This window comes from Callorhinchus milii, unplaced genomic scaffold, assembly GCF_018977255.1.
Source record: "Callorhinchus milii isolate IMCB2004 unplaced genomic scaffold, IMCB_Cmil_1.0 Scaffold18, whole genome shotgun sequence".
Taxonomy (NCBI): domain Eukaryota; kingdom Metazoa; phylum Chordata; class Chondrichthyes; order Chimaeriformes; family Callorhinchidae; genus Callorhinchus; species Callorhinchus milii.
The window spans coordinates 13233646-13260095 of NW_024704759.1; the positions used below are offsets into that span (position 1 = coordinate 13233646).

At 39.2% G+C, this 26450-nt stretch overlaps 1 protein-coding gene across 1 annotated transcript in view; it reads left to right on the forward strand.

Moving 5' to 3' along the window:
* Nucleotides 1-12798, forward strand: part of tpd52l2b (tpd52 like 2b) — a gene marked incomplete at its 5' end in the record, with an annotated part of 35896 nt that extends 23098 nt beyond the window's left edge. The window contains 5 exon segments of the mRNA NM_001292549.1: nucleotides 258-406; nucleotides 3272-3331; nucleotides 6749-6850; nucleotides 10498-10546; nucleotides 11835-12798. Of these exon segments, the coding sequence (NP_001279478.1) occupies nucleotides 258-406; nucleotides 3272-3331; nucleotides 6749-6850; nucleotides 10498-10546; nucleotides 11835-11939 (465 nt within the window).
* Nucleotides 12799-26450: the final 13652 nt, after the last annotated feature.

Genomic DNA, 26450 nt, shown 5'->3' on the forward strand with positions numbered 1-26450 from the left:
TGTATGAATGTGTCTTATCATTTTTGCTGGCACCGGGAATTTGGAAAATAGTACAGAAGCTGTAGACGCCGAAGGTTAACTATAAAAGTTTTTAAAACTTTATCAATATGTTAGTTTCCATTGTGCCTATACAGTATGAACCCAATGAAATCAATATTTGCTTATAACTGGCAATAATATTTTGCTAATAACTGGCTAATAACATGAATGTTGAAAATGCAATTGTTGATTACAATTTTGCTGGGTTTTTTTCCTAGGTGGAAGAAGAAATATCAACACTTCGACAGGTGTTATTTGCCAAAGAAAAACATGCCTCTGAGATCAAAAGGAAGTTGGGGTTGACTCCATTTAATGAGCTGAAGGACAATTTTAGCAAAAGCTGGCAGAATGTGCAAACGTCTAACGCGTAAGTACTTGGAACACAAGACTGGAACATTTTATGTTTACGTAGACAAACAGTCTCAAGGCTTCGACAAATGTATTCGAGTTAATCTGAGAAATACTATTGTTCGGCATATGTTTAGAGGGATATCACTGCTGCAGACTGATGTAGATGCAAGACTTATCTACCAACCTTTCAAGCGAAACAAATGCTTTCCCATTGCGTCAGATTTGTTACATTTCCAATTTCTCTGAATGTCCTTGTGAAAGTGAAGGACACAGGGTGCATTTCAGCTGGAGTGTAACACAAGCAAATGAAAGGAAACCTCCTTCTCTTCGAACCCAATAATGTGCCAAATGTAGTTAAGCAATCCTTACAATACTAAACCAATAACATTTTTCGCAACAGCTCCATCAGAGCTTTTCTGGCGAGATTGCTAAACTTAATGTGAATTAATTTACACCTCTCTGCCTTCCCCCACCCCTCCTCCATGCTCAGGTCCTGACCCCTGACTGTTCAGTGCCTTGGGACGTCCTCCCGACGTGAAAGGCGCTCTATAAATGTAATTTTGTTGTTGTTTTTGTTTATTTGCTGTTATACACTGTGGAGCAGTGCCTGTAGATGTCGAGTTGACTCATTTCAAATAAGAGCTTTGCAGCCAGCTGAGATGTTCTTCCCAGCTGACAGGGTTAGAAGTGATGGTAAAGATTCATGGTGGTAAGGATAACAAATGTTAACCCATTCTGTCACTGCAGGTATACAATTTGAGATTAATTAACATTTCGGTTACAACAAACCGTTTTGCCTTTGTGTTCTTTTAATGTTCAGTGAATTTATATAGGGCAGTAAAGTGCATTGTTTTACTGTGGTTGGAATTGTTTGGTTACTGGTTGGAAGTTACATAATTGCTTTAACTTAATCACTGCACCTTTTTTTAAAACGCCTACTTTCTCCCTCCTCTCCCTCAGCTTCTTTGTTTTGCTAAGTTTTATTTGTTTAGCAGTTCTGTTATTGCCATTACGGTCAATGAAAATGGTCGCAAATGTAACTTACATCTACGGTGGATTCTGCAGTTACTCAATTTGTCTTAAGTGGTGTCATAGCCAAAAGTCCTGGTGGCTTAAGCGATGAGGTTACTCAACGTTACATGTTAAAATAAACTGTGTGGTACCTCTATTTAAATGCATGATACAGGGCGACTTAACACTCGAGAAAATAAGTTATTGTGAATGTGTTAAAAGCAAGAACTCCTTGTACAGGAGTTATACTATAACCAGTGGAGATACTTTGTGCAGATGTTTTCTGTAGATTTAGTTTTTCTCCTATTAACAATCACATTGCCCTTTTTTCTTATTAATTTTCACTGTGTGGATTAGACAGTGGAATAGTCTGTTATGTAAAGGAAATCCGGAGCCTGGCACAGATACTTGTACAATTTGCACAATTTTCCATTTTTAAGATTTGAACCATCAGTTGGAATTTGTTAAGAATGGTCTGTACAAAGCTTTTGGTTTCAAATCTCTTGTATGGTTTTAATAATAATTTACCAGCAAACAGGCAGCATAAATTGGGCTTCAGCTTGTGTGACCAGGAGCCATCATCCTTTTTCTCTGTCTGAAAATAATTCCAGAAATACTGGCCTACATTTTCTCAAATCCATATTGCAGTGGAATATTTCAATAAAGCCCCCCCACCCTGTGTGATTTGTGGTGTCAGGTATCTTACAGTACAGATCAGTAGCATTCTGTGTATCTGATCCAAAAGGGTGGTTTTTTCATATATCTGCAGATATTGCTAAGTGCTGATTTTAGTAGTCTAGAATTATTTCCCTGCAGAATTAGCCTCTGCTGTGCTACATCTATCAAAAAAAAAATTGGTATTCCTAGGAGCATATATACTGTCAGATGTTAACTCTTTTGTTTGGTCCTCTGCATTCACCCCCTCAGAGAAAAAAGATTTCAGGCTGAAATGTTGAAATCTAATGTGGATGACAGCCTACAAAAACTATTTGAAAACCGAAATAGTATGCTTTTTTTCCCCCCCCCCCCATGGCAATAAAAGCTTTTCATTTTTCAAAAAACGTAATTCTGTGAATTCCACAGATTATTAAAATCTTTTGGGATTTTAATAATCCTTGTATTTGAGAAGTCCTGAGCGCCCACACACAGCTATAATGGTCGATGATCAATTCTAGCTGGTGGATTGTTGGCCAGGACACCAGGATAAACTTCCCTCTCTTTTTTGCGCGGTGCCGTGTAAATGGACTGTACAAGTTGTGTTAAAGGGGAAGATTAATTAGCTAATTAGAGCTCAAAATTTAAATCCTTAATGAGACCAATATGTGTCAGCAGAATGCAGTGGTTTTTGGAGGCTGACTGGTCCAATGGATCAGATGAAGCAGATCTGAAGCAATCAACAGATGCTCATTGGACTGGGCTTCCTATGTTTGTAATGCAATATTTAGTGATTGAACTCGGAATTGTTATTGAAATTATTAGCATTCGTATTGTACAAATTGGCAAGGTTTATTTTTGCATCTGGTTAAAGTTGTGTTTGTGCATTCAATAGTTAGTGATCTGTTTCATATTAAATAATTTGTCTGTACAACATGTCAAACCACATCGCTTGTTTAAAAAAAAATGTTCATGTCACCCAACAAATTTTGGAGTTGCAGCGATGAACTAAATGTACATTGCACGGTTACTTCATATACACGAACTAGTTAACGTAAAGGTAAAGAGCCTGTTGGAATAGTTGACTGGCAACCAAGCAACCAAATAATGTTTAATGACTGTAGTGAGCAGCTTACGTTGCCATGTCAATTTACGGTGCCCAATTAAAATTCATGAGTGCATTTTTCTTATCTACTAAATTTTCTTTTGCTTATAGTTATACAAGAGCATCTGGAACAGTTGAAGATTTGAATAAGACAATAACTCAGTCTGAAGTGTGAGTGGTTTTTCAATGGTTAAAAATTAGGTGCAACTAGGTTGGGTGAAATCTTGCATGTATTCAGAGAACCTTGTTTACTAACAATTTGTGAAATACTGCATGAAATTAACATTTAAGCAAAAGTGGAGCTCCTCTGATGGGTAAATGGGCCATGGTATAACTTGGGGGTCATTCAGCCTAGCAAATTGTAATAATTGGGGAGGTCCGATTAGATTCCTGGTGAATGCTGTCATGCTGATCTTGCCTGAGGTGGTAAAGAGGGTGCTTAGGTTGGCCTCTGCATTTCTGTGCTGGGGATGGGAAACTCTTAATGTGGGAGTGTTTGTGCCATTGAATGAGACAGGAATTTAGTAAAATGGAGTGATGTCGCTTCGCTTTGCTCCCTCCCTTGCCTCCTTCAAGACACATCTCAAGACCCTCCTCTTCCACGGTGCCTTCAGTCATTCTCCTACCCTTAACTTCCTTGCCCTCCACCTTCTCCCTGCTCGGGGGCAAATTCCTAACTGTCCACCACCTCGGGACGAGCTCTCGACATGAAAAGCGCTATACAAATGTAATTTGTTGTATGTTGTTGTTGTTGTTGTTTCTATATTGTTAATTGAATCACAGTATTAACAACAACAACTTGCATTTATATAGCGCCCTTCACATAGGGTAGCGTCCCAGAACACCTAATTCTTACCAGCAAAGATTACGAAAAGCCAGATGTCCGATGTAAGTCTCTCACCCGAATGAGTTTCTCTGACATGCAATTTAATTAGCAAAGGTTCAATAGCAGCCTGCCTTCTTCCATCTTTGTTTATGTGCCTTCGTTTTTAGTAATGGGTGAAGGTAACTTCACCAATCACATGCCGCACTTCGGAAGAACAGAATATTACGTGACTTGGGAATACTAAGTAATGCTAATCTTATTGGATCCTTCTTTAATGGTATGGAAAAGCTTTGCTTTACATGTTGACACTTTAGTAAATGGTCCATTATCAGCAATTGCCCGGCTCAAATTTGTGGGATGTTTTTTCCTGTTTAGTTAGTGCTGACTGCACCCTGTTAAGCCATTAATAGACACCAATTTTCTAATTGTCTTTTGTGAATGTTTTTAGGAGATTTATTTTAATCTTCCCTCACTTTCTAAAACTAGGCCAGAGGAAAGATAAACCGATGACTGAATAAATATTAAAGTAAAGGTAACATTTTGGGATTTATGAAATATAAAAACGTTAAGAATCCACAGTGAATCAATAAGCATTTGAAAGAGAAAATTAGGTTCATATTTCAGGTATGACCTTTCATCAAAATTAAATAATATATAATATATCATAAAATTGAAACTGTTGGCTAGGGAAGCTGTTGTTTGTTTCTGTTTGTCAGCAAGCAATCTTGTGCTGGTGATATGCTGTGTATCCTGACATATATGTGATAACCATAAGAGTTTATTTTTTTGCCTCTTTAGTTTCTGTTCATTTTCTCTGTTTTGAATCATTTGTTCTGCAGCGTTAGAGGTATTGTACTTACATGAAGAAGGTGTAAAAGAAGCATTAAAAACCACAAGTATGTGTTAAGATGTACCATGGCAAACAGAACAAATTTACCCTTCAATTTTGATTATCTTCCTTATTCAGCTTCTTGTTGATGCTGGATTAGATGTCCTCTCCTCCGTCCAAAGGGTATGACCTATTTAACCTTGTCCTGTGCATTTGAAAAGGGAATTGATCCCTGGTAGTGAAGGAATTTTTTCCCTCTAATTACTATTTCCTTTGCAAGGAAGGCAGTTTATTCCTTTGCACATCTCTGTGATTCCTTTCTTAGGTTATCTCAGCAGTATTCACTCCACACACCACAATGCAATATGCAAGGTGTACATATTTAACAGTCCTCCCAGATAGAGATAGATAAAGATGAAATGTCTGTCTGTGCGTCTGTCTATGTGTCAATCTACATTCCATATTGGATCCTTTGGTTGAAGCTAGTGTTTATAAGTGAAAATATCCCAATAAAAAGAACTTCATGAGAACGAATATTAGTTTGTCTATAGCTGAAGCATTCTTCCATTGTAAATTTAAAGCAAACTTGCATTAAATGTGGAACAGTTTGGAGTGAAATGATTGCAAATGATATTTACGTTGTCTAAAAGCTTTTACAATGCTATTTTGTGTATTCTTTGTTTGAGATTGGCAGCTGCCTGTATACTGTTGTTGCCTCTTATGTTATGCTTTGCTTCTGGTCTGTGGGTCTATTTGTCATTGTCCTGGATTAAAATTCTATAGCATCACTGTAGGTAGAACTGTCATCTTAGACTTTGGTTCCTTCCTTAAGGCCCTGATTAATGGATATCTACTCTTCCTTTTCTTCCCTCTGGCCCCAGGCCAACTCACTCAGAATAGAACGAGCGTTGTAATGACTTGTGTCTGCGTCCACTGCAAGCAACACGAGCTTGTATAATATAGAGCTTATATAGTTGGAGGAGGGACAAATTGAGACCAGTTGGTGCCTCAGAAGATTTAATGTATTTTATATTTTAAATCCACCTTTTGCTTCTTCATAGCAGATGGGCAGTGCACTTTTGATTGCAAAGAGACCTGGCTTTCAGCTACTTGTGGTATCTTTATTGCTTTTAATAGTATTGCAGCATGGCCAATTGGTGGAGCTTTGGCTTGTAGGATTAACAGGAGCTGAGTGGGAGGATTCCCTGTCCCCAGTGACTGGTCGGCCCTTCCAAGTCCTGCTGATGCGCCAGGCTGGCTGGGCTGTGCCGCCATCAGCAGAGAGTGCCCTGGAATACTGTGGACCTGCCTGGCTCGGGAACCGGGACTAGAGACTGTCGCAGAGGGCTGGCGCCATTCCAATATTCCGTTGTCAAACATGTCACCTTGGAGCTAGTTCAGCTCCAAAGAGAGCCCCTCTTTCCTCTCTCTTTTCCCACCCCGACAGGAAAATAATTAACTGAAAAAGGAGGGGCGAAATAATAGTAATTCAGTCTGGGGAAAGGGAGGGGGCGGATGAAGCTTCTGCAGTTTGACCTGTCCCCAAACCCTTTTGGATTTCTGCCTTGTAATCTACTTCTAAACCTAATCTGTTGATGCCTTGTCTGCTGTTGTGACCTCATCAGTCCTTTAACACGAAGTGCCTCATTATTCTTGTTCTTTCACCAATCTGATAATTTGTGTACACATTTCTCCCTGTAATTGGCTGTGCTCTGGTGCCTGAGGTTTTTTTCCTGCAGGTATCACATAAAGCAGGTGTCCTGCCGAAATGACTTGTTTTTTTTCCCCCTGTTGTTCACCAGCTGGTTTGTGCTGTGCGATGCAGAATATTGCAATTCTACTATAAAAATCAGGTTTATTGCATTTGACAAGTGACCTTATTGATAGGTAATCACTAAACTTTTTGTGAACTCCTGTACTCTTTTTTCTGTAGATACAAGAAGACTCAAGAAACACTTTCTCAAGCTGGACAAAAGACGTCTGCTGTTTTTCTAAACGTTAGCTCAGCTATTAGCAAGAAACTGGAAGACATGAAGTAAGTTTGCCCTTATAAGGTTTTTATGGTTTGGTTTGGATTGTATTTGCATTCGTCTCGAGTGGGGTTGTCAAATATTTGAATTCAATAAATTCTGGGTGTTTTGGAATTTAGCTATTCGTTATCTGTTGTGACCACTTGAAAGAACAGAAGTGTGTTTTGGGGCTTTTTTTTTGTTTATTTTGAGCAAGTTGCAGTGTTTAATCAACAGAAAATGAACAAATGGTGAAACTGGGTTAGCCAAATCTTATTATTGCAGGTTTAAATTGTGGTAGTGGCCAACACCATTTACCTTTGATGGGTACCTTACCACATTGTGAAGAAACTTTGCCTATTGAAAATGATCCTCCACTGTTCAATTTGCTATACGTGTGAATTGTGAATTGATGGGGATATAGGAAGTGCTGAAGATTGATGCGGGGTAGGCGGGCAGGAGAGAGGGAGTTGATGATTTGTATTAATCCTTCGAGGCTTTTAAAAAAAAACTAGAGCTGAAATTTGACTTGGTCATATTGTTGGACTAACCAACTCACCTGACTTATTTGCGGGCAGGCTTTGTTAGGAAGCCATACATGAGACTTGTTGTCAAGCCAAGAATTAGCGCCAGCTTGTTTGTAATTGCTTTTAATGGATGCTGTGTAAATCAATAGACTGATTCATTTTCGGATGCTTTGTTTCTGCTTCAAAACTTGTTCATATTTAGGGCTGCTAATTCTGCATGCCTAGCTTTATATTGTGCACATTTCCCACGTGTATGACTCTGACATCAACCTAACTTTGATATTAACTAGCTAAAGAGGAACCTAGCCTGCTATAAGTAACTGGATTTATTTAGATGACATTTTACTGCTTGACTGAGGTACAGTATATAATTGTTGTGCAGTGCGAAGCAGATGATGGGAGGTAAGTATTCGTTCAGTCTCTGTTCACATCAGACCTTTATGGCTGGGGTCATTTTAGTTAGCCATTCAAGGAAGATCATATGGTAAAACCAATTGATTTGGAGACTATCTTCTCTTGATTTTGCTGGGGAACTCAATTTAAATGCTGTCCACAAACCAAGTATTGATTAAAGCTTTTAGGTGACTCATTAAATGTAGTAATATTGTCTAAATGCAAGATCTTTGCATTTTTTTATAGAACCTTATGTCAATACCGAAATGCTTCTCAAGCATATATCCTATCAGTTGCCTTGTGGTTAAACCCGAAAGGTAATGTTAAGTTAACGAATGGTCAATATATATTCTTTTTCTCACCTCCTTTACAAATATGTAGACATTTTTATAGTTTTCTCATTCCCCCCACCCCCCCATTTTAAATGAGTCTGTTATTTAACATTAAACACTTTTCCGGTTTCATTTTGAGAATTTTTAAAATAGGAAGTTGTGGCATGAATATGTTCTCTGAATATGTTCATGTATGTTTTTTTTAAGAAGTGCTCGTGTGAACAGAGTCTATACTATATTGTACGTTTCCTGCTTGTATGTTTTGCCTGCATGTTTGTGGAAACTATTTTATTTGGATTCTATTCCACGTTTAGCTTGAAGTGGTGTAGTGCATACTTGTTTACACTTCTAATATTCTAATCCTTGTTTTGTTGTTTTGTTTTTCATCACGGAATGATTAATGGGGGCGAAAAAAACCTATGTTGAATTTCCAAGTATTAGAATACATCAAATGCCGTGTTAACAGAATTTTCATCTCTAGGCAGAGTTGTTCCCTTGTCGGGAAGCTTCCCATTCACGATGTCTTCATGATTACGGGATTTTCATGATTCTGAATTTACATTTCATGAAAAGTTGATGAGTGGTATAAATGTTTTTTTTTTGCTGTTTTCTTCTGTAGTGTAAGACGATATAGTTTGGTGGTTTGGATTTTGACTTCTCTAGCTGATCTACCTTTCCTTTTTGTTATTGCTTTCGTTGGCTTTTTTTTCTCCAGATTTCACCCTTTATCTCAGTCCTTTAGGTAAGCTAAATGTCTAGCCTATTTCTGAGGATGTAGAGACTCCGTTAAATTGCCAGTGATGTGATTATTTTGTATCCATAAAATGGCAAACTTTTCTCGGGCGCTTAGATGCCTCACATAATTAGGGAGTTTTCACGCAAGCTTAATTCTAAATTATTATCCGCATCTTGTTTGCCTGAGTTGAAGCTTGGAGTCGGAGAGCGTTGAACAGAAACCATGGCAGAGAGAGAGAGCACGATTTTCTCCCCGGCTGCAAGTGCCCTCTTGTAATCAGCTGCTCGGAGGTCATTTTTCCGAATATGAAAAACGGTTTTTAATACTTAACCTCATCCCCCAACCTCTTGGGCTCTAAGGAATGATGACCCATTCCTTAATCATCTTATCATACATGAGCCCCTTCGTTTCCAAGACTTAACTCTTGTCAGGATGTTCCTTAGAATAAGAGCAGAGGAGGCAGGTATGAAGCAGTGAGCAGGATGGACAAACTATTTTAAATTCTATTCAGCAATTGTACAGACCCCGAAGCAGAAATAAATGGGGAACTCCACAAAAGTAATTGTAGTAGTTTTCGATGACTTGTTCCACCTTGCCATTTCTGCTAAGTTACTACGTATATTGGTTCTACTTTTTAAAATTGATTACAATTCTAAAGTTCATAACTATCTGACCAGGAGCGTAGCGGAGCGTTATTAGGCTCTCCTCTGCTGCTCCAGGTGGTTCTGCAATGTAAACCACCTGATATGGAAAGTCAACTTCCAAAGAAGCACTTCTCATGAGCCACTCAACTGATGTGGTACATCAGGGACTGAAAATTGAGTGGTTTCACTTCTGTCTGACTTCCCAAATGTCGTACTCCCAACAGCGAAGCAAGCTCCTTTCCTACATGTGTTTTGCAATGAATTGCTTCCTTGATGGAACACACAAACGACTTTTCCCGAAAGTGGCCTTCATGCTCTCTTGGTGAGGAATGGCTATTTATAATCTTTCTCATAAAGTCCATTTAGAAAAAGTTATTGGAGCACATTTTTTTCTATTTAGGTTGTTTGGGAACTGGTGACATTACCAGTGAATGAACTGAGAGTACTGTAAACATTAGCGTTATATTATAGTAATTAGTCGAGGCCTCTTGAGATTTTTCAAAACTAACAGTACTTGCACCGTTCTATTCTTTCGTTGCACTTTCTTGTTTTGCTTAACTTTGATCTTTATATTTCCATTTGTACGTTACTTTCCTGTCCACAGAAGAAGTATTTTCAAGTGTTTGTGCCTATTAATACCTTACATGCACAATTATAACATGGATTACTTCATTTTTTAATGCTTCCAAGTAGCAGTTACTCCATACGTCACTCGATAAGCATGCCTGCTATGAGGTAATTTATTATAACACTGATTTCAGAACTGGTTTCCTTATAATGAGACTGCTCTACGGTTGTAAATACAGTACTAGCCATGTTTGCATTTAATTAAAAATACTGTTTGAAGTTTCTTTAAAGGATTGCTACAATGTACATCCCAGCACATGTCTAAAAATGTCAATTGTGTTTGCGTAATCCTTCTAATAGGATTCTAGTATGTTCCTAATTTTTATGAATTATGCCGCCGTTATGTTCGATAGCAGCATTGCTAAGCTAACATTTCCGAGATTCATAGATATTTGGCTAATGTTTTGATTTCAGGAACACACCGACCTTTAAGTCATTTGAAGGCACAGTTGAAAATTTAAAGGTAAGCAATGAAATCGAATGTGAGGTTGCATTTTTTTTTAAAAAATCCTGCTTGTTGACTGGAAGACAGATTCTGATGGAACATCAAAATAAATATAGGAGCATGGTTTGTTTTCCTTACATTGTCGTAACTGTTTGTGTCATCTAATCAAGGAAGGAACTTTTTGGTTTTAGTCAGTGCTGATGTTCATTATCTAGATTCTAGTATTTTGTTTGTGACGGAGTATCTTTCATAACTACTATAGTTTAGAATACTCTGTGCCATTTAATTCTCAGCCACCTGGACCGTTGAGCATGTTAGTCCATTTTGCGGTTTTACAAATGGTACGAACGAGAATGAAACTCCTGGGGAAATGTACAGAATATTTTGATCTGAAACGTTGCACTCTTCCGTGGGAGAAACTTATCTCCTTGATTCAAATACCGGTCTGAACTTAGCCATGTACCTCTGACCTTTGGGTTAGCCAAATTGTTTCCTTGTGGTGTTCCTCTCTTTCTCTTCCCGCGCCCCCCCCCCCACCCCCACCCCCACCCACCACCCCTCTCCATTTCTCCCTCCATATATTATTACCCTTTCAACAATCAGAGACCAGACACTTTCCTGGGACGTGAGAAAATCTGGCTTCGTAAGTTGCACTTTTGAATAAATCTTGTTTCAACGAATCCCAATTTATAACCAGAGCAACAAAGGCACACAGTGGCAATCATTTAAGCTTGTTCTCCAAATGCGGTGAACTCTCTAACCCTCAACAATCCGCATGCACCCTGAGTCAAACGTTCGTTGGTGCTATCAAATATAATTGGTGACGTCAAGCTCGGTCGGAAAATACGCCACCGATACTTCTCAACCTGTCTTCCTTTCCATGAGCGTCATTTAAATGTCGCATTCAAAATGCCCCCTGCTGCGTGCACAACGTCAGGCCGAGAAACTTAACTGGCCCGACAAAGCCACAACTGCGAAGACTGTATACAAAATGGCCTCCACGTTTCCTGGTTCTTGCACGTACATTGCCATCTGCTGGTCAATGCGAAGCCTCTTTAAGTCTCAGATCTAAAATGCTAAAAGCCGTGCATGCTGTGTTGACCTTGCTGTGCTGTGCGTTCCATTGATGGGAGTCCAGGTTTCGCCCTGTGAAGCCCTACAGATTGCTTTCCCACCCGATCATTGACTGTTAATTAAACTGATCAGTAAAACTCCACTCTGTCGTCATAGTAGGGTATTTATTTGTTAAACGCATCTGATGCCTGCGCAGCAATGTTGCTGATTGTTTTTTTTCCCCCCCCTCCAGTCTAAAGTTGTTGGAACTGAAGAAAACACAGGTGGCTTTAATTCCCCTCCTGCTACAAGTCCGAATGCAGAGATGAAGTCTCCACAGGACAGTTCCCCCTTCTGAGCAAAGCTGGTCTATTCACTCCATTTTGTTTAACCTTCTCAATCTACACAAGGGATTTTAACGCAGTCACACACCACGTATATGTAAATACACTTATGGTTATTCAATGCCCATAAGGTGAAAACTTGCTTTACTGCTGATCTCATGGAAGTCTCAGATAACCATTTTGTAATATGAAAACGTTGAAGAAGAATATTGTCCTCTATAGTTGAATTTTTTTTCTCTCTCTTTGTAAAGCTATTGCCACTATTTTAAAACTAGCTTTTACTAACTTAAAACCTCAATTCTGACGGTAGCAAACACCTGGGACACTAATATAAAGTCAGAGTCATATCATACTAGCCTTACTTTGTTCTTTAATAATGCTTTTTATACAAAAGGGCCAACTCTGGGACATAAGTGAATAGAATTTCCATTACTATAGCATGCGGATGTGCCACAAACCTAAACAAGTGCTTATTTGGAAGGTGATTGGAGATTTACTTCTGCTTTTGTGGATGTCCAGTGGCACTGAACATACATTTAGTAATTGTTAGAGACTGAATCAAGTTGCATTTTCTTTAAAGAGCTGCCAAAAAAATATTACATGGTTACAGATTATGGTTTATATCCAGTGGGCTATTAGGAATGTAAAAATAAATCTGTAGTGGACTTTAATGGGACAAAACACAATGTAGGTTTAGTTTGGAATGCTTGATCCATTATGGGTATTTCTGTTTAAAACTGCTTCTATTTGGGGACTGAAAGGGGTGTTTTGGATAGTTCTATTACAACTGTATGACCGGGATATAATTGTACATTTCCCTTACTTTCATTCAATAGGATGTTCTCAATTAAACACCAGTTATTAAAGCATTCCAAAAGAAAATATATTGCTTTCAGGCGTTTGTCTGCTTTGTACAACTTTCTCTTCTACCACCATCCAGGATTTGTTTTATAATTTGCGTGCAGGAAGCAGCACCGTTCTGTGCATTTGGTTGGAGTTTGCACTGTACCTATGCCAATGTGGGTTATTTAAAATCTTTAAACCAGACGTTTGTTGTACACTGCCCATATGTTCAGTTTCTAATAACAGCAAAGATATCACAGTCACGTCATGGGGAGTAGCGTGATCATACCATTATAAAGGGACAGTGTGATTCTCATTCACTTCATCAGACCCACAAAATCCTCAGACTTGTGCCATAACAGGTCTAACCTTCATTCAGTAGGTACCAGTGCAACATTCATTGCCACTCTTGAAAACATTTGTCCCTTCTCCCCTTCATTGCCGCAACACCTAATATTGTATCAGAATATCATTCGGACTATCAATCAGCTGCACGGTACACTTGTACAAAAGTGATTCTGATATCCACTTTGAAGCAATCGAAATGAGAAAAAAATGAAAGTATTTCCTTTACGATCATTGATGGGCAGGCAGCTGGTTCTCTCTGAGTCAACTTCCCATCACTCCACTGTTCCAGCTTGTTTTCTTTGAACAACCCTTAATCTCCAGTATCCTTTTGCAGCTGCTCTTACTCCCATTGGGATGCCTCACAGCAGGAATTGTCTCTGCTCCCACACGTTCTACAGCAGTGCCACGAGGTAACCTGTAGTCCATCTGTATATTAATTCAACTAAACCAACATCTGGAGGGAAGATCCGCTTTGATAGTATCATGGGAATTCATCAGTAGCTGTTGCACTAATTGTGTAAACCAAGGAACAAATGAAGCAGCTTTTTTAAGTAAAAGCATTACTTTCCATCTATTGGCAGGTAAAAGCATTCGTTTTTATTTAACAACCCATTTGTGGCTTAACTGCAGCTAAGGTAATTAATTGGAATAATTTACTGGTCTAAAAATTCATTTAAAATGTATTTACATCAGTTATTGAATAATTATACTTTTATAGTCGCATTTGCAATTTAGGCATTTTGCAAATTGTACCTAAATTCCAGATTCATGAAAGAACGTGTTTATATATAGATAGAATTGATGTGTAAAGGCTCAAAAATCTAACTCCTATTTTAGAATTCTCAACTGATGTGCATGACTTCCTAATCATGTAGTTAAACAATTATCATGAGAGAAATGTCAGTCCTCGAGTCCTTGGGAAAGATTGGCTGTGTTTCTTGACCTTTCAAAGCTAGAATAATTTGATGTCTGTATTTTCATCTGCTGATTTTATTTCCCTGGTGATTCATAAATATAACCATGCTTTTTACTTCAAATGTAAACGTGTCCTGTCGACAAACTAGGTTTGTTTGTTCAAAACGAAGATCAGTTTCATGAATGCTAATCGAAAGGAATATAAATCGCTACACTGATTGCTCCTCACAACAACAACCTGATTTGCGTCAACTGCTTCTTGTTGTATTCTCTTTCCATACATCTGAGCAATGCTTATCAAGCCTTTGGTTACATTCTTGATAACCATGATTTGGTATTTTGTAATCATTATATTGCAGTCAACTTAACTATTTTTCCTAATGTCAGTCCTGCACTGACAATTTTGTCCTTTGCAGGTTAACACTAATGTTGACTGCCTACTTCGGAAATCAAGGATTTGCATTATTGATGTATATTTGCATAGGTCCAGCAATTGCTTATGATTTTCATCTCACCTACTGATTATCACAAAATCCAATCTGTTTGCTTATAAGAAAGATGCAAAATATTTTCTCTGCCTTCAGATGCAGTAGAGAAACATGCTTTTTTTAAAAAAAATGTAGGTCTTTAAATCTTAGATTGTGCATTGATGATGCTTCAACTCTCAATCAAATGCTTTATATTGGATTTGCTGGTGATCTGTATAGAATGGGGCAGTTTCAGAATGCAAGAGATTTGCCTTGTCCAAAAATAGCTTTGGGGAATTGTAAACTTATTCCAGACATTGTCACCTTGAATGGTTGCTTAACAGCTATAAGAAGTCCCTCTGTAAAATATAACACCGAATATCAATGTGAGAAGGTGTTCAATCAGGCTTGGGTCAATGTGCTTTGTTGAACTGGTTCCCAGTAAGCCAAATGTAAAATGTATTTTCAGTTATAGTATAATACTTTGTGCTGGGGTTGCTTTGAGTGCATTTGCCCTGTACATGGATAAACTGTATTTGCAGATTGTCGTATATCTGCATCAAATGTGACTAAGCTATCCCAAATTTATATTTACATTTGATCATTTGATTTGGTCATCTGGGAAAAGCAAAGTTATTCTGGTCCAGAAGCAATTTCATACTTCTAAGGAATGACATGTCACCTCTGTATTCTCAGCGGATACCATGAATCTTAAATATCACTCCAGTACTTTTCACATATTCTATTTACACTGATTACAGCAAAGAGCATGAGCCTAGTGAAACAGAAGCCCTCTTACCTTCATGTTTCATTCAGACGTATTCATGCTGTGAAGTTTATTTGGAAAGAATAAAAGGCCACCGGCTATATGGGATCGGGGAATTAAATTCCCAATAGTCTGCATTTTTCTGTGTTGATAAAGACCTGGGTTATTCTTAGTAACTGGCAGGAGTATTGTGTTCTCATTTTTACACTGAAATATTCATTTGTTGTCATTTTTATTATCTCTGCAGTTATTTTACTTTTAGTTACATCAGTGGCCGTGCTTTCAGCCACTATGCCCCAACACTTTGGAACACTCTTCCTCTATCCCTCCTCCTTGCCCCCTCCTTCCCCATCTTCAGATCGCACCTGAAGACCTTCCTTTTTGGAATCATTCAGAGAAACTCCTGTGCAAGGATGATCTGCAAATTCCAGAAATGTATTGCTATAAGAAAATAGGACTGTGAGGGAAACTGTAGCTGTTATTTTTTCCAGCACGGATACCAAGCAAGGAAGCACAAGGGCTTGACTTAAAATGGTCCTCACTGCTGTTTTCTTTAAAGGGGGTGTCCAGAATGTTTCTAATGGAGTGATTGTTCAGACAGACTAAGAAGTAAAACAACAAACATCAAATTACTAGGATCTTCAACCTTAGCTGTAGTTAGTAAACCACACAAGGCAAAGCAGATGTTACCAGCATGTGCAATCTGTATTTACCATTGAATGCTATGCAAACCAGCTCCGTATCTATGCCGCTAAGATGTTTCTATGCTCAGTGCAGGAATTCATCAGATGCTGTTCTTCAAATTATATTTTTCATCGCATTGATCTTTTGAGATTCATTGACCTAAGTTTCATAGATAAAACAGCTCTGTATTACAGTAGTGTGTTATTAATGATCAAGCACTCAAGTTAATGAAAAGGATTTTCGATTTAGTTTAGTCTTAACGTCCTTTTGCTGTGACAATAGTCTAGTTGTATTATTGTGCTTGGTTGGGGCGAGGCTTTCCTTCCTCAAAAAAAAATTCTCCACATGAATAAGTATGTAATTTGGCAAAGTTGCAAATAAGACTAAGTCATAAGTCGCTGTAAGGACGATTCAAACCTGGGCTGAATGTTTTCCTAGTTATCAGTACAGTAGAAACTCTAAACCTATCTCAACGCTTGCAGTGTACGTATTGCTGTTGGATTCAGATAAATTATTATTGCCAATCTGCTTCAGAACGAAAATACCAGCAGAATACCAGCAGAACACGAATTTATAGACTAACACTAATTACATTTATTTGCCAGATTAAACAAGGTTCTAATACGAGCGGCAAGTTCATACTAAATGAGTAACTGAGTTCTTACAGTCTTTTACAAGCACAGTAGGTAATGACCTCAGTTATTTTGATATAGACACACAACTATGCATGGGAATTCAGGAAGGCCCAGTAAATTTGCTCAGCAAAGACTTCAAGCGCCTTTGTTAGATGTCTTGGTGATTTCCTTCACATAAATATGAAAGTGTGACTGTTTATACAGAGTTCTCACAAATGTTGAAAGCTTCTTCAGAATTAAAGAGTTATGCTACTGTCTACTTGTAAGCTGACTAAGCCTTTGATCTAAAGGCCATCTCTTTGAAGATGGGTGTCAGATATCCTTTAAACAACTTCATTAGTCTAAATCAATGCTTGTGTGTGAAATACACACATCTGCTGATGTTCTAATCTTCACAGAACCTGATTACATACAGATTCCAACTGAAGCATATCAAAACGCAAAATAAAATCCAGTGGGAATTCCAGTTTTAGTAGCTTTCTTATAAAGAATATTTTTTGCACCTCAGTGTTAATTTAGTCAGCCTCTACCTAATGCTCTGAATTCAAGACATCCCCACTGATTCTCAAAGTGGAATTTCAGCTTCTAACTGTCTGGGAAAAGTACCGATATTTTTAAACAAGGGAGTGGGTGGGGGGAGGAGGAGGAGTGGGAAGAGAAATCATTAAGAAACACATTCCTGAGCCTTTTTGATTTAAGTCTTTGTTGGATACCTTCATTATTGGAGCAATTTAAAAGCAGATGCTACACAGCGCTACAACAAATTAAGTTTCCAAGATTCACATGGACATGACTGACAGGTAATTATAGTGCTAGGATGTACATACAGCCGTACAGCTTGAGCTGAAAACTGGAAGAAGATAACAACCGCAGAGGGTTGGCTTGTAGAGAGCGTCTGAGAATCACTTCCAAATGAACACATTACTGGAGTGGAACAAAACCGGACAAAAATGGTGCAAAGAGACAATTCAAGTAGGGTTTTCTCTCTGTTAACCAACTCAGATAAAAGTCACTCCGAATTTTATTTCAACTGACCCTGAACGTCTGAAAGTTTTGCTGACAATTACTGCAGTGAAATAAATTGCAATAATATGTCAGCTTGGCTCAGTTGGAAGCACTCTCGCCTTTGGTTCAGAAGGTTATGAGTTCAAGACCCACTTGAGCTCACAGTACTGATTGGCACTCGCTGCAGGTCTTGTGGGGAGGACCTTGTGCTGGAGGTGCTGGGCTGTCAAATGAGAGGATATATCCAGATCCTGTCTACCTGTGCAGGTGGACACCGAAGATGCCCTCCGTTGCACTATTTGAAAAGAGAATGGAGTTTCTCCTAATAAAATCAGTCCTCGGTCAAATTAAACAGTCAACATTACGAAAAGGAATTGGATGAGAGAAGAACATTTCCTTTCTTTGGAACCAGAGTGGTACTGAACTGTGGCCATTAGATGTCACCATTGGGCTTCCTTCATTCTCATACTTGCTTTTCCCTGCTAACTGATTGCACAAGCTGAAAACTCTCATGACTACATACCCCGAATTTCTAAAAAATTATAATATTGCTATCACCATTAGACTTTCACCATTCGACTTGTGTTTGCCACATGGTATATAACTCATTTGAATACCATCACAGTATCACAAGCTTGCACTTATAAAGAGTATGGATCAATTCTACATTTACATATATTCAATTGAAACACTTTGAGACGTTCCTTCCGACGTGAAAAGCACTATATAAATGTAAATTACACTGTAGTGTAATTTGAACTCAAAAGCATTCCAATATTTTTGATGCAATGTAGGTTCACTCCAGTCAAATGATAAATCTGTGGTTGTGCAGGTTTCTAATCAGATCCATTAAATAAGTGGCAGCAATCCAATACTGGCCTATGTTTTGTAAGTTATGTTCTGTGGGCTTGTCAGCCGAAAGTTCTGTGGAAAAGAATGCTTAACATAATATAGCGGACAATGTTGAGAGACTTTCTGACACATTCACTTCCCAGACTACTTAAGGCTTCTTTCGGAGGAAGACTGCAATTACAAACAATAGCTGAATACACTCCACAAGCAGCCTGAGAGCAGAAGCACGCTCATTCATTCTTCAATGTGTGCGAGAACTGATAAGAATTTCATTCACCATCTTTCTATGTAACTGTCAACAGCGCAGTGAGTGGGCAGACTGCTGGACAGGCCAGTGATTGTAGATTAACCTTACTTACTGCATGTTATCTCAGGAAGGAGATGATTAGGAGTAGCCCTGATGATTCATCCCTGAGAAGATTAAACCTATGTGAGGCTCTCATAACCTGGTTGACTGTAATACATTGTTAGCTGTTTTTCTCTCCGTGACATTTGCTCAGTACTAAATGTTCTCTACAGTGGGGAGGGAGAATGCTCAGATTCACTTGGAAAATACCAGGAGCCAGAGTTTATACTTCTATGGAGAGACTTGCAAACTTTTTACACAGCAACAGAGACAATAAAGGACGATCTCATAGAGATTCTCAAAATTTAATGCAGTTTTGATAGGCTACCAAAGTGTTTAAAATGTCTTTAAATTTCTGTTTCCCTGTTTGTATAACTTGATAGTCTGGATCATCAGCCAAGTCCAATATTGTGACCATAGAAGGAACAGTGGTACCAAAATGCTTCCTTTTAAGCAATCTGCAATTCTTTACTCTTCGATGTAGAAAATGGTTTTGATCCCCAAGTGCTGTTTCAATTCACTATCATAAGTAGAATGTTATGTGTACCTCAGATTTATAATTCCTTTTTTACACTCTGTAAATTTCGAGATTATGAAAATAATAATAATCCTTGCATTTGATACAGTGCCTTACCACATCTTCGAGACGTCTCAAAGCGCTTCACAGGACACACTGTAAAGTGAATTGACTGTATATTTTGTGGGCGAAATATACCAGGAAAGTAAGGTAGCGAAGGAAATAAACTATTTATTTCTGTCCTGAAAGTGAAGTCAAGATCGACATAGAGGGAGATAATAATAGTTCTATTGATCATTAAGGGATGTGACTGAAAAAGTTCAGATAGTTTCAGTCTAACATGAAACAGATGTCTGACAAATGGCACATTAGAATATTGAAGATGGGCTGGTTAGAATTAGTCAGCCTTGAGGGGATGAACAAATCATAAAACAATGAAACTTGTGTGGTCAGTTCGATTTTGATTGTTGATGGCTCACATCTGTCAGCAGCAAGATAACAATATTAAACTTACAGACACAGAATTATTTTATTTTTTCCATCTAAAATAGATTCTTTCTGCAGCTCCAGCTGGTTTGCTTTTCTCGACTACATGAAACTGCTGAACACACGACCAAAGAGTGTTGTGGATGAATTGTATGCATTGAAACTAGTTTAAAAAAAACATTTGCATTCGCTTGAAGAGTTATAAATATTTCATGTAGCAGTCATCTTAAGTGCTAGTCATTTTCCTAATCCTACGAAAGTAGACACTTTAGGTAGTGTTTGTATCATTGCTTTTGTGTATGCATATCAACTCAGCAAGGAGATAGCTGATAGTGCTGGAAAAAAGATGGTTTATTCAACGCACACAATTTATCTACTATATTCTTGGTCATGTATTGTGCAAGTTGTGTCCAGTATACCTGGGATTATATAAAGAATGCCTCAAAGCTAATCTCAGAAGAGGACTTGCTATTGCACTCTCCATCCTTATTGCCTATCTGATTAACAAATGATGAACTTGTCCTAATCACAATACAGTATGAAGGCGTTTATATTTTGAACTTGGGAGCTACATTGAAAAGCAGTCGTGCCTAATGGAGAACTATTCACAGTTCTGTCTGTGTTGAATTTAACTTCCTATTTCAAGAGAGCGAGGCGCAATTTGTGTCTTCAGATGAATGAATAATGAAATAACAAAACATTGGATATTCAATTTCCTCATCTTTCATCTTCTTCTAAAATCCTACTGTTTCAGGCTTGACTCGGGCTGCCCTTCACTAAGACATTTCGCTTTGATCTGGTTAATTTTAAGCTGAAACAAGTTTCAAATGGATGGTATTTGCAGCTTGTTTGTTAATAATGAACTCTTTCAAGGCAAAACAAACAATTCTCAGACCAAGGTTCCAACTGTTAAATCTGATAAACCTATTCACAAGACTCGCCAATCCTCCGTTAACTAGATTGTTAACTGTAAATAAAATAGTACTTTGATATAATTAGTTTTATTAGTTTTATAGGAAAAAAGATAACATTTCTCAATAATTTGAGAGTTATTGCCTTTCCCTTGAACTGGTATAACACAAAAAAAAATTTAATTGATTTTGGAATGAGTTTTCATACAGGAACCTTTGACAACATGCAGCAATCTTAGTCTTTCCAAGCATGTAATACATTTATCTTGTTCTCATTGTGCAATGCATAAATCTGCAAACCATCTGCATTACTGAGTTTCATCACTGACACAACTTTTCTATCCTAATGACCAAATGTTGTCTCACAGCTGCTTCCTTCTGTACGTTCTTAAGAATGTGAAAGAAAGTTTTCTTTGTTAGATCAGGAGGCAGAAAAAATTCCTTGTGTCACTAAGTGTTGCAAGTTTAACAAAGTGCAGTAACAGGCACAGGGAATCCCAACAAAATGTTCACCTCAAGACTCTGCATGTGGTGCCATGGTGTCAAGGCTAATCTTCGCTCTCGTCCCAAAGAGAGATAAATTGCTCGTTCTGCTGTTTGTGTGACATTGCTTGTGCAGATCAGCTGCTGTGTTTGCTTCTTGGTACTTCATCCCAGAGCTGCGCAGCTCAAAATGTTGACTCCAGATACAAGTTTGGAAGCACACTGTGTGTAAGTGTACTCCCAGGTGTTTTGCGCTGTTCACATTGCATGACAATTTAAAAGATTCACCCTTACATTGTGCTGTTGTCCCAACCACAGCATTAAATGGCGTAAGAATCCATTCGTTCTAACTGCAAGTCAGTCAGAATAGTATAATAATAAGAATAATCCTTGCATTTGATGTAGTGCCTTATCACGTCGTTGAATGTCTCAAAGCGCTTCACACAATATACTGTAAAAGTATAGTGACTGTGTGTTTTTGGGGGCGAAACTTAACTGTGATACTTAAACAGTAGTTTGAAAAAAAAGTGAGATTGTTTTCAATGTCCTAAAATAATGTCAGGCACTGAAGAGGACCTTGTGAGGTGCAATTAACCAAAAATAGTGCTCAGACACAAGAAGTCATACCACAGTTATCACTGTGTGACAAAAGACCTTAAAAGAATGTCTTAACGTCATAATTTCTGTTAGCCTTGTATTTCATAAAAATATTTCTTTTTTTGAAATCATTTTCACATGAGAAACCAATATAAGAACAGATAGTTAGTTGAACACTTCCTGCCTGGATTTCAATTAATGAACAACGGAAACAAAGAGGGGGCAGGAAAAGGAACCCGTTTTGGCCAGGATGATATTCAAATGTTAGTTCACAATGTTTTTAATGAGAGAAGAGAATGGCCATTCAAGCCACTTCCGCACTCGATCACCTGTCCGACGCACAAAACACAAACAAAAAGGTCATTTCATATACAAACTAACCACTGTTACTGAGACATCTTTTATAGCACATTTAGTGTGGGTGGAAGCTCCGATATTAATGGCGCTTTTATTATTGGAGGTTGGCACCCGGGCAGTTTGACCATCGTTAAGCATTCTGGGATGCTATCCTGCATGAGGGATGCTATATAAATGCAAGTTCTTGTTGTTAAAGCGCTAAACATCTAACGGATGGCGCATAATTGGATCTGAAGCAGAAATCCATCTCATTCAGTCCCTGGGCTTTCTATCACTGTATGAGGGTTTTGGTGGCTTGCAGTATACCAAGCAACAAATTAAATGCATTTAGATTTTTTTAAAACAGAAATTTTTTATTCAAACTAAATCAGAATTTGAATTGAATTCAAACTCTCAATTTGTTCAAAAGGATGTCTTGGATTCTGAATATCGTGCATTACAAACCACAAAGAGTGAGTTCATTTGATTACACCAGTAAATTTATATTCAGCTCCACACATAAATATCCTCAGACCCACAATAATATCTTACTATTGGTGACCTGCTTCTAATTGTTGAGCCCGGTCCAGAACAATTGTAAGATCTCACGGTACACTGAAACAATATTTATTTTAATAACCAAAATTGTGAATTATTTAAATCCTAAAACAAATATTATGGGATTATTGGCCTTGAGGCAATATTTTCAAAAGGTCCCCATGTAACATTAACTATATAGGATAAATGAAGCACATTATGAAAATACACAGCGTGCACTTTCTAACTCTAAGCCATGATTATTTAGATGCCTTGTTATGGAAGATGCTTTATGTCTTAATATGCAGTCGGCGTAGCCACGAGCCAGAATATAATTACAGTCTGGGAACCACAGAAGACGTTCATTTTCATTCTGCTCTTAATCTCCTGATTGTGCGGAACCGTATCTCAGTGCAACATAAAACTATGAAGCATTTTGGTTTGCCTGAAATCCAACTGTAATATAACAATAATCATCCCTGCATTTGATACAGCGCCTTATCACGTCTTCGAGGACGTCTCAAAGCGCTTCGCAGGATACACTGCAAAGTGAATTGACTGTATATTTTGTTGGGGAAAACACACCAGCCAATTGCCACCGCAGTGTCCCGGTTGACTGAGTGACCATGTGCATCTGCATGCACAGCACAGCCACCAGCATGTACCCGCACAAGGTCATGTCTGAGAGACAGAGGCTCATGTGGGCGAGTGTTGCAGTGAGTGCTGCGAACTGGTGCTATTTCCAAATTTGACGCACAGTATTTACAAGACTACTTACTATTCCGCATTCCCTGTTCACCTTTCGCTGCTTTAACTGCGTAGCCTTTGTTTCACTCAAGTGTCGGCTTGGCTTAGTTAGTAGCCATCTCGCCTCTGGGTCAGAAGGTTGTGGGTTCGTGCCCTCATGTCTTAAGTCGTGCCTTCCAAATGAATGCTGGACTTTTCAAATGACTGTCAGTTTGGGTGTAGTCCAGTACGAAACGATCCCAAATCCTGAGCCCATGTCATGACTGGCTCCATGACAGTTTAGTCATGGCGTGTAAGCCACTGATACCGGGGCTCTGTGTGGTTTAGGCTCTGCAGAGTTCCAATATTCCTGCGTGTATTTTGCTTAAATAACTGCTTCGGATTTACTCCACATCCGTACATGAGAGCGCATGTGTGTGTGTGTGTGTGTGTGTGTATTCGCTGTTTGTTCTGGTGTGTGAAATTTCTCTGCAAACGCAACCTTAGCTGATGCGGGGGGGGGGGGGGGGGGGATCCAAAACAGGACAAGTACACACGATGTAGCATCGACCATGTCAGTTCTGGGAAAGGACAGACATCGAGCACTGCAGGTGTGAGGTGTTGTCCTTTGCCAATAATAATAATAATCCTTGCATTTTATATAGCGCTTTTCACGTCGGGAGGACGTCCCAAAGCGCTTCACAGAACACACTGTAGAGTGAATTGACTGTATATTTGTGGGCGAACGCGGCAGCCAATGGCGCACAGCAATGTCCCACAAACAGTCGGGGATTGAAAACGACCAATTTATTATTGTTTTTGGTTTTGGAGGGTTATTATTAGGCTCTGTGTGGAGTAAGGAAACTTGCCCAAGGTTTCGCCCTGTGCCTGGAATTGATCTCAGGTCTCTCACTTGCAAAGCGAGTGCTCTAACCACTGAGCTACAGGACTCCACTGCAAAAAGATGAACGTTTTGCTCGAAAAACAATATACAAATTGCATTTAAAGTTGGGATGGAAAAGGGGGTCCCCCTCGCCCTCACCCCCTCTCAGGCGAGACCCGACCCTCAGCTGCACTGACACAGCAAAGCTCGGCACGAAAGCGCGTGTGTGATGGAAGGCAGAGAGCAGAGCAACGGGGGCGACTTTCAGCAGAAGCCACTGGTCACACGGCGATTGAATTTCAGTGCAGTTTGTGTGGTGGGTGGTGGGTGGTGGGTGGGAAAATGTCTGCTCTCTACCTCTGGCAGTTCTGTCGAGAGAGAGAAAGAGAAAGAGAGAGAGAGAGAGAGAGAGAGAAGGGACCCTGATTAACTTGCATCTTGGGGAGACACTGCTTAGGATGGATTGCCAACACACTCACACTCACACTCAACCTCACACACACACAGACAACCTCACACACTCACACTCACACACAAAGACAACCTCACACACACACAGACAACCTCACACACACACACACACACAGACAACCTCACACACTCACACTCACACACAACCTCACACACACACACAGACAACCTCACACACAACCTCTCACACACACACACACACACACAGACAACCTCACACACACACACACACACACACACAGACAACCTCACACACACACACACACACAGACAACCTCACACACAACCTCACACACACACAGACAACCTCACTCACACACACATATACACACAGACAACCTCACACACAACCTCACACACACAGACAACCTCACACACACACACACACACAGACAACCTCACACACACACACAGACACACACAGACAACCTCACACACACACAGACAACCTCACACACACTGCACTGTGAAGCAGTGGGGCTGATGTGGCCAATTTGCAGCTGCTGCTGTTAGTAAAACATAATCAACAAACGTGAACATTATGCAAAGTAGCACTTTTAACAGTTAACCACACGATGTGTTCAAATCTCCATTTAGATCAACTGTTCAGCAACACGTTGTGCAATGGTAGACGTGATCTATATATATATATATATACAGTTCGTGTGTGTGAGATTGTGTGTGTGTGTGAGGTTGTGTGTCTGTGTGTGAGAGGTTATGTGTGTGTGTGTGTGTGTGAAGTTGTGCAATGAAGTTGTGTGTTTCTGTGTTTGTGGTTGTGTGTGTATAAGGGTGTGTGGTTGTGTGTGTGTGTGTGTGGTTGTCTATATATATATATATATGATTTATTGTCTCTCTGTGTTTTTAAAGCTGATCTCTGTATCTGGCGGTGTTTACACGCTCTTCATTTGTACGAGTTGCGTAAATGTGACTCAGTTTCTATGAGAACAATCTTTAGCAGTGAGGGATGAGAGAGATTCGTTAAAAAAAAAGCGAACGATCGTATTTTGTTGTGAGGGATGGGGTGGTGGTCTTAGCGTGGAGGTGTAGCTTTCAAAGCATTTAAAGCCTTAAGCTCTGCTCTTCAGATCAGATCCGAAAGAGCATTTTGTGTTAAAAAATCAGGGACCATTAAAAATAAATGTGCTGTTAATTTCCTAAAGGTGTCTCTGCATTTCTGAAAGAATTGAGCAGAAAGATTGTTGGTGTAAAGGATGAAGTATACTTTGGGACATTCTTGCAGGTGATTGATTGATTGATTGATCACTTATCCCTTTCCTTTTTTTTTGCTCTCTCTCTTTGAGCAATGCCCTACAGAATGGAGTAATATGTGGAGAGCCCATGTGTTATCTTGGGCCCCATATCTGGTTATGTTGTAAAGGGGAAGAGGAGAGGGAGAGAGAGATGGAGGGGGAGGAGGGGGGAGGGGGGGAGAATGAGAGGGTTGAGTTTCACGAGAGATCTGGTGCATTGGTCAAACACAAACCCTGTGATTTAAACTTGAAACTGTCTGAAGTTTGAGGATCGCATGTTGCATCGCAGACGGTCAGTCGCCACAGAGCCAGAGAATTCCTGAAGGCAGGCGCCTGTTTAACAGCAGCCTGGGGGTTGTCTCAGGGTTCCCAGCTCTGAGCACCACGTGTGTGTGGGACACAAGGCTATAACCCCTTATTATCTCTTCCCCCCCACCCCCCATACACACACCACTCTCAGCAAG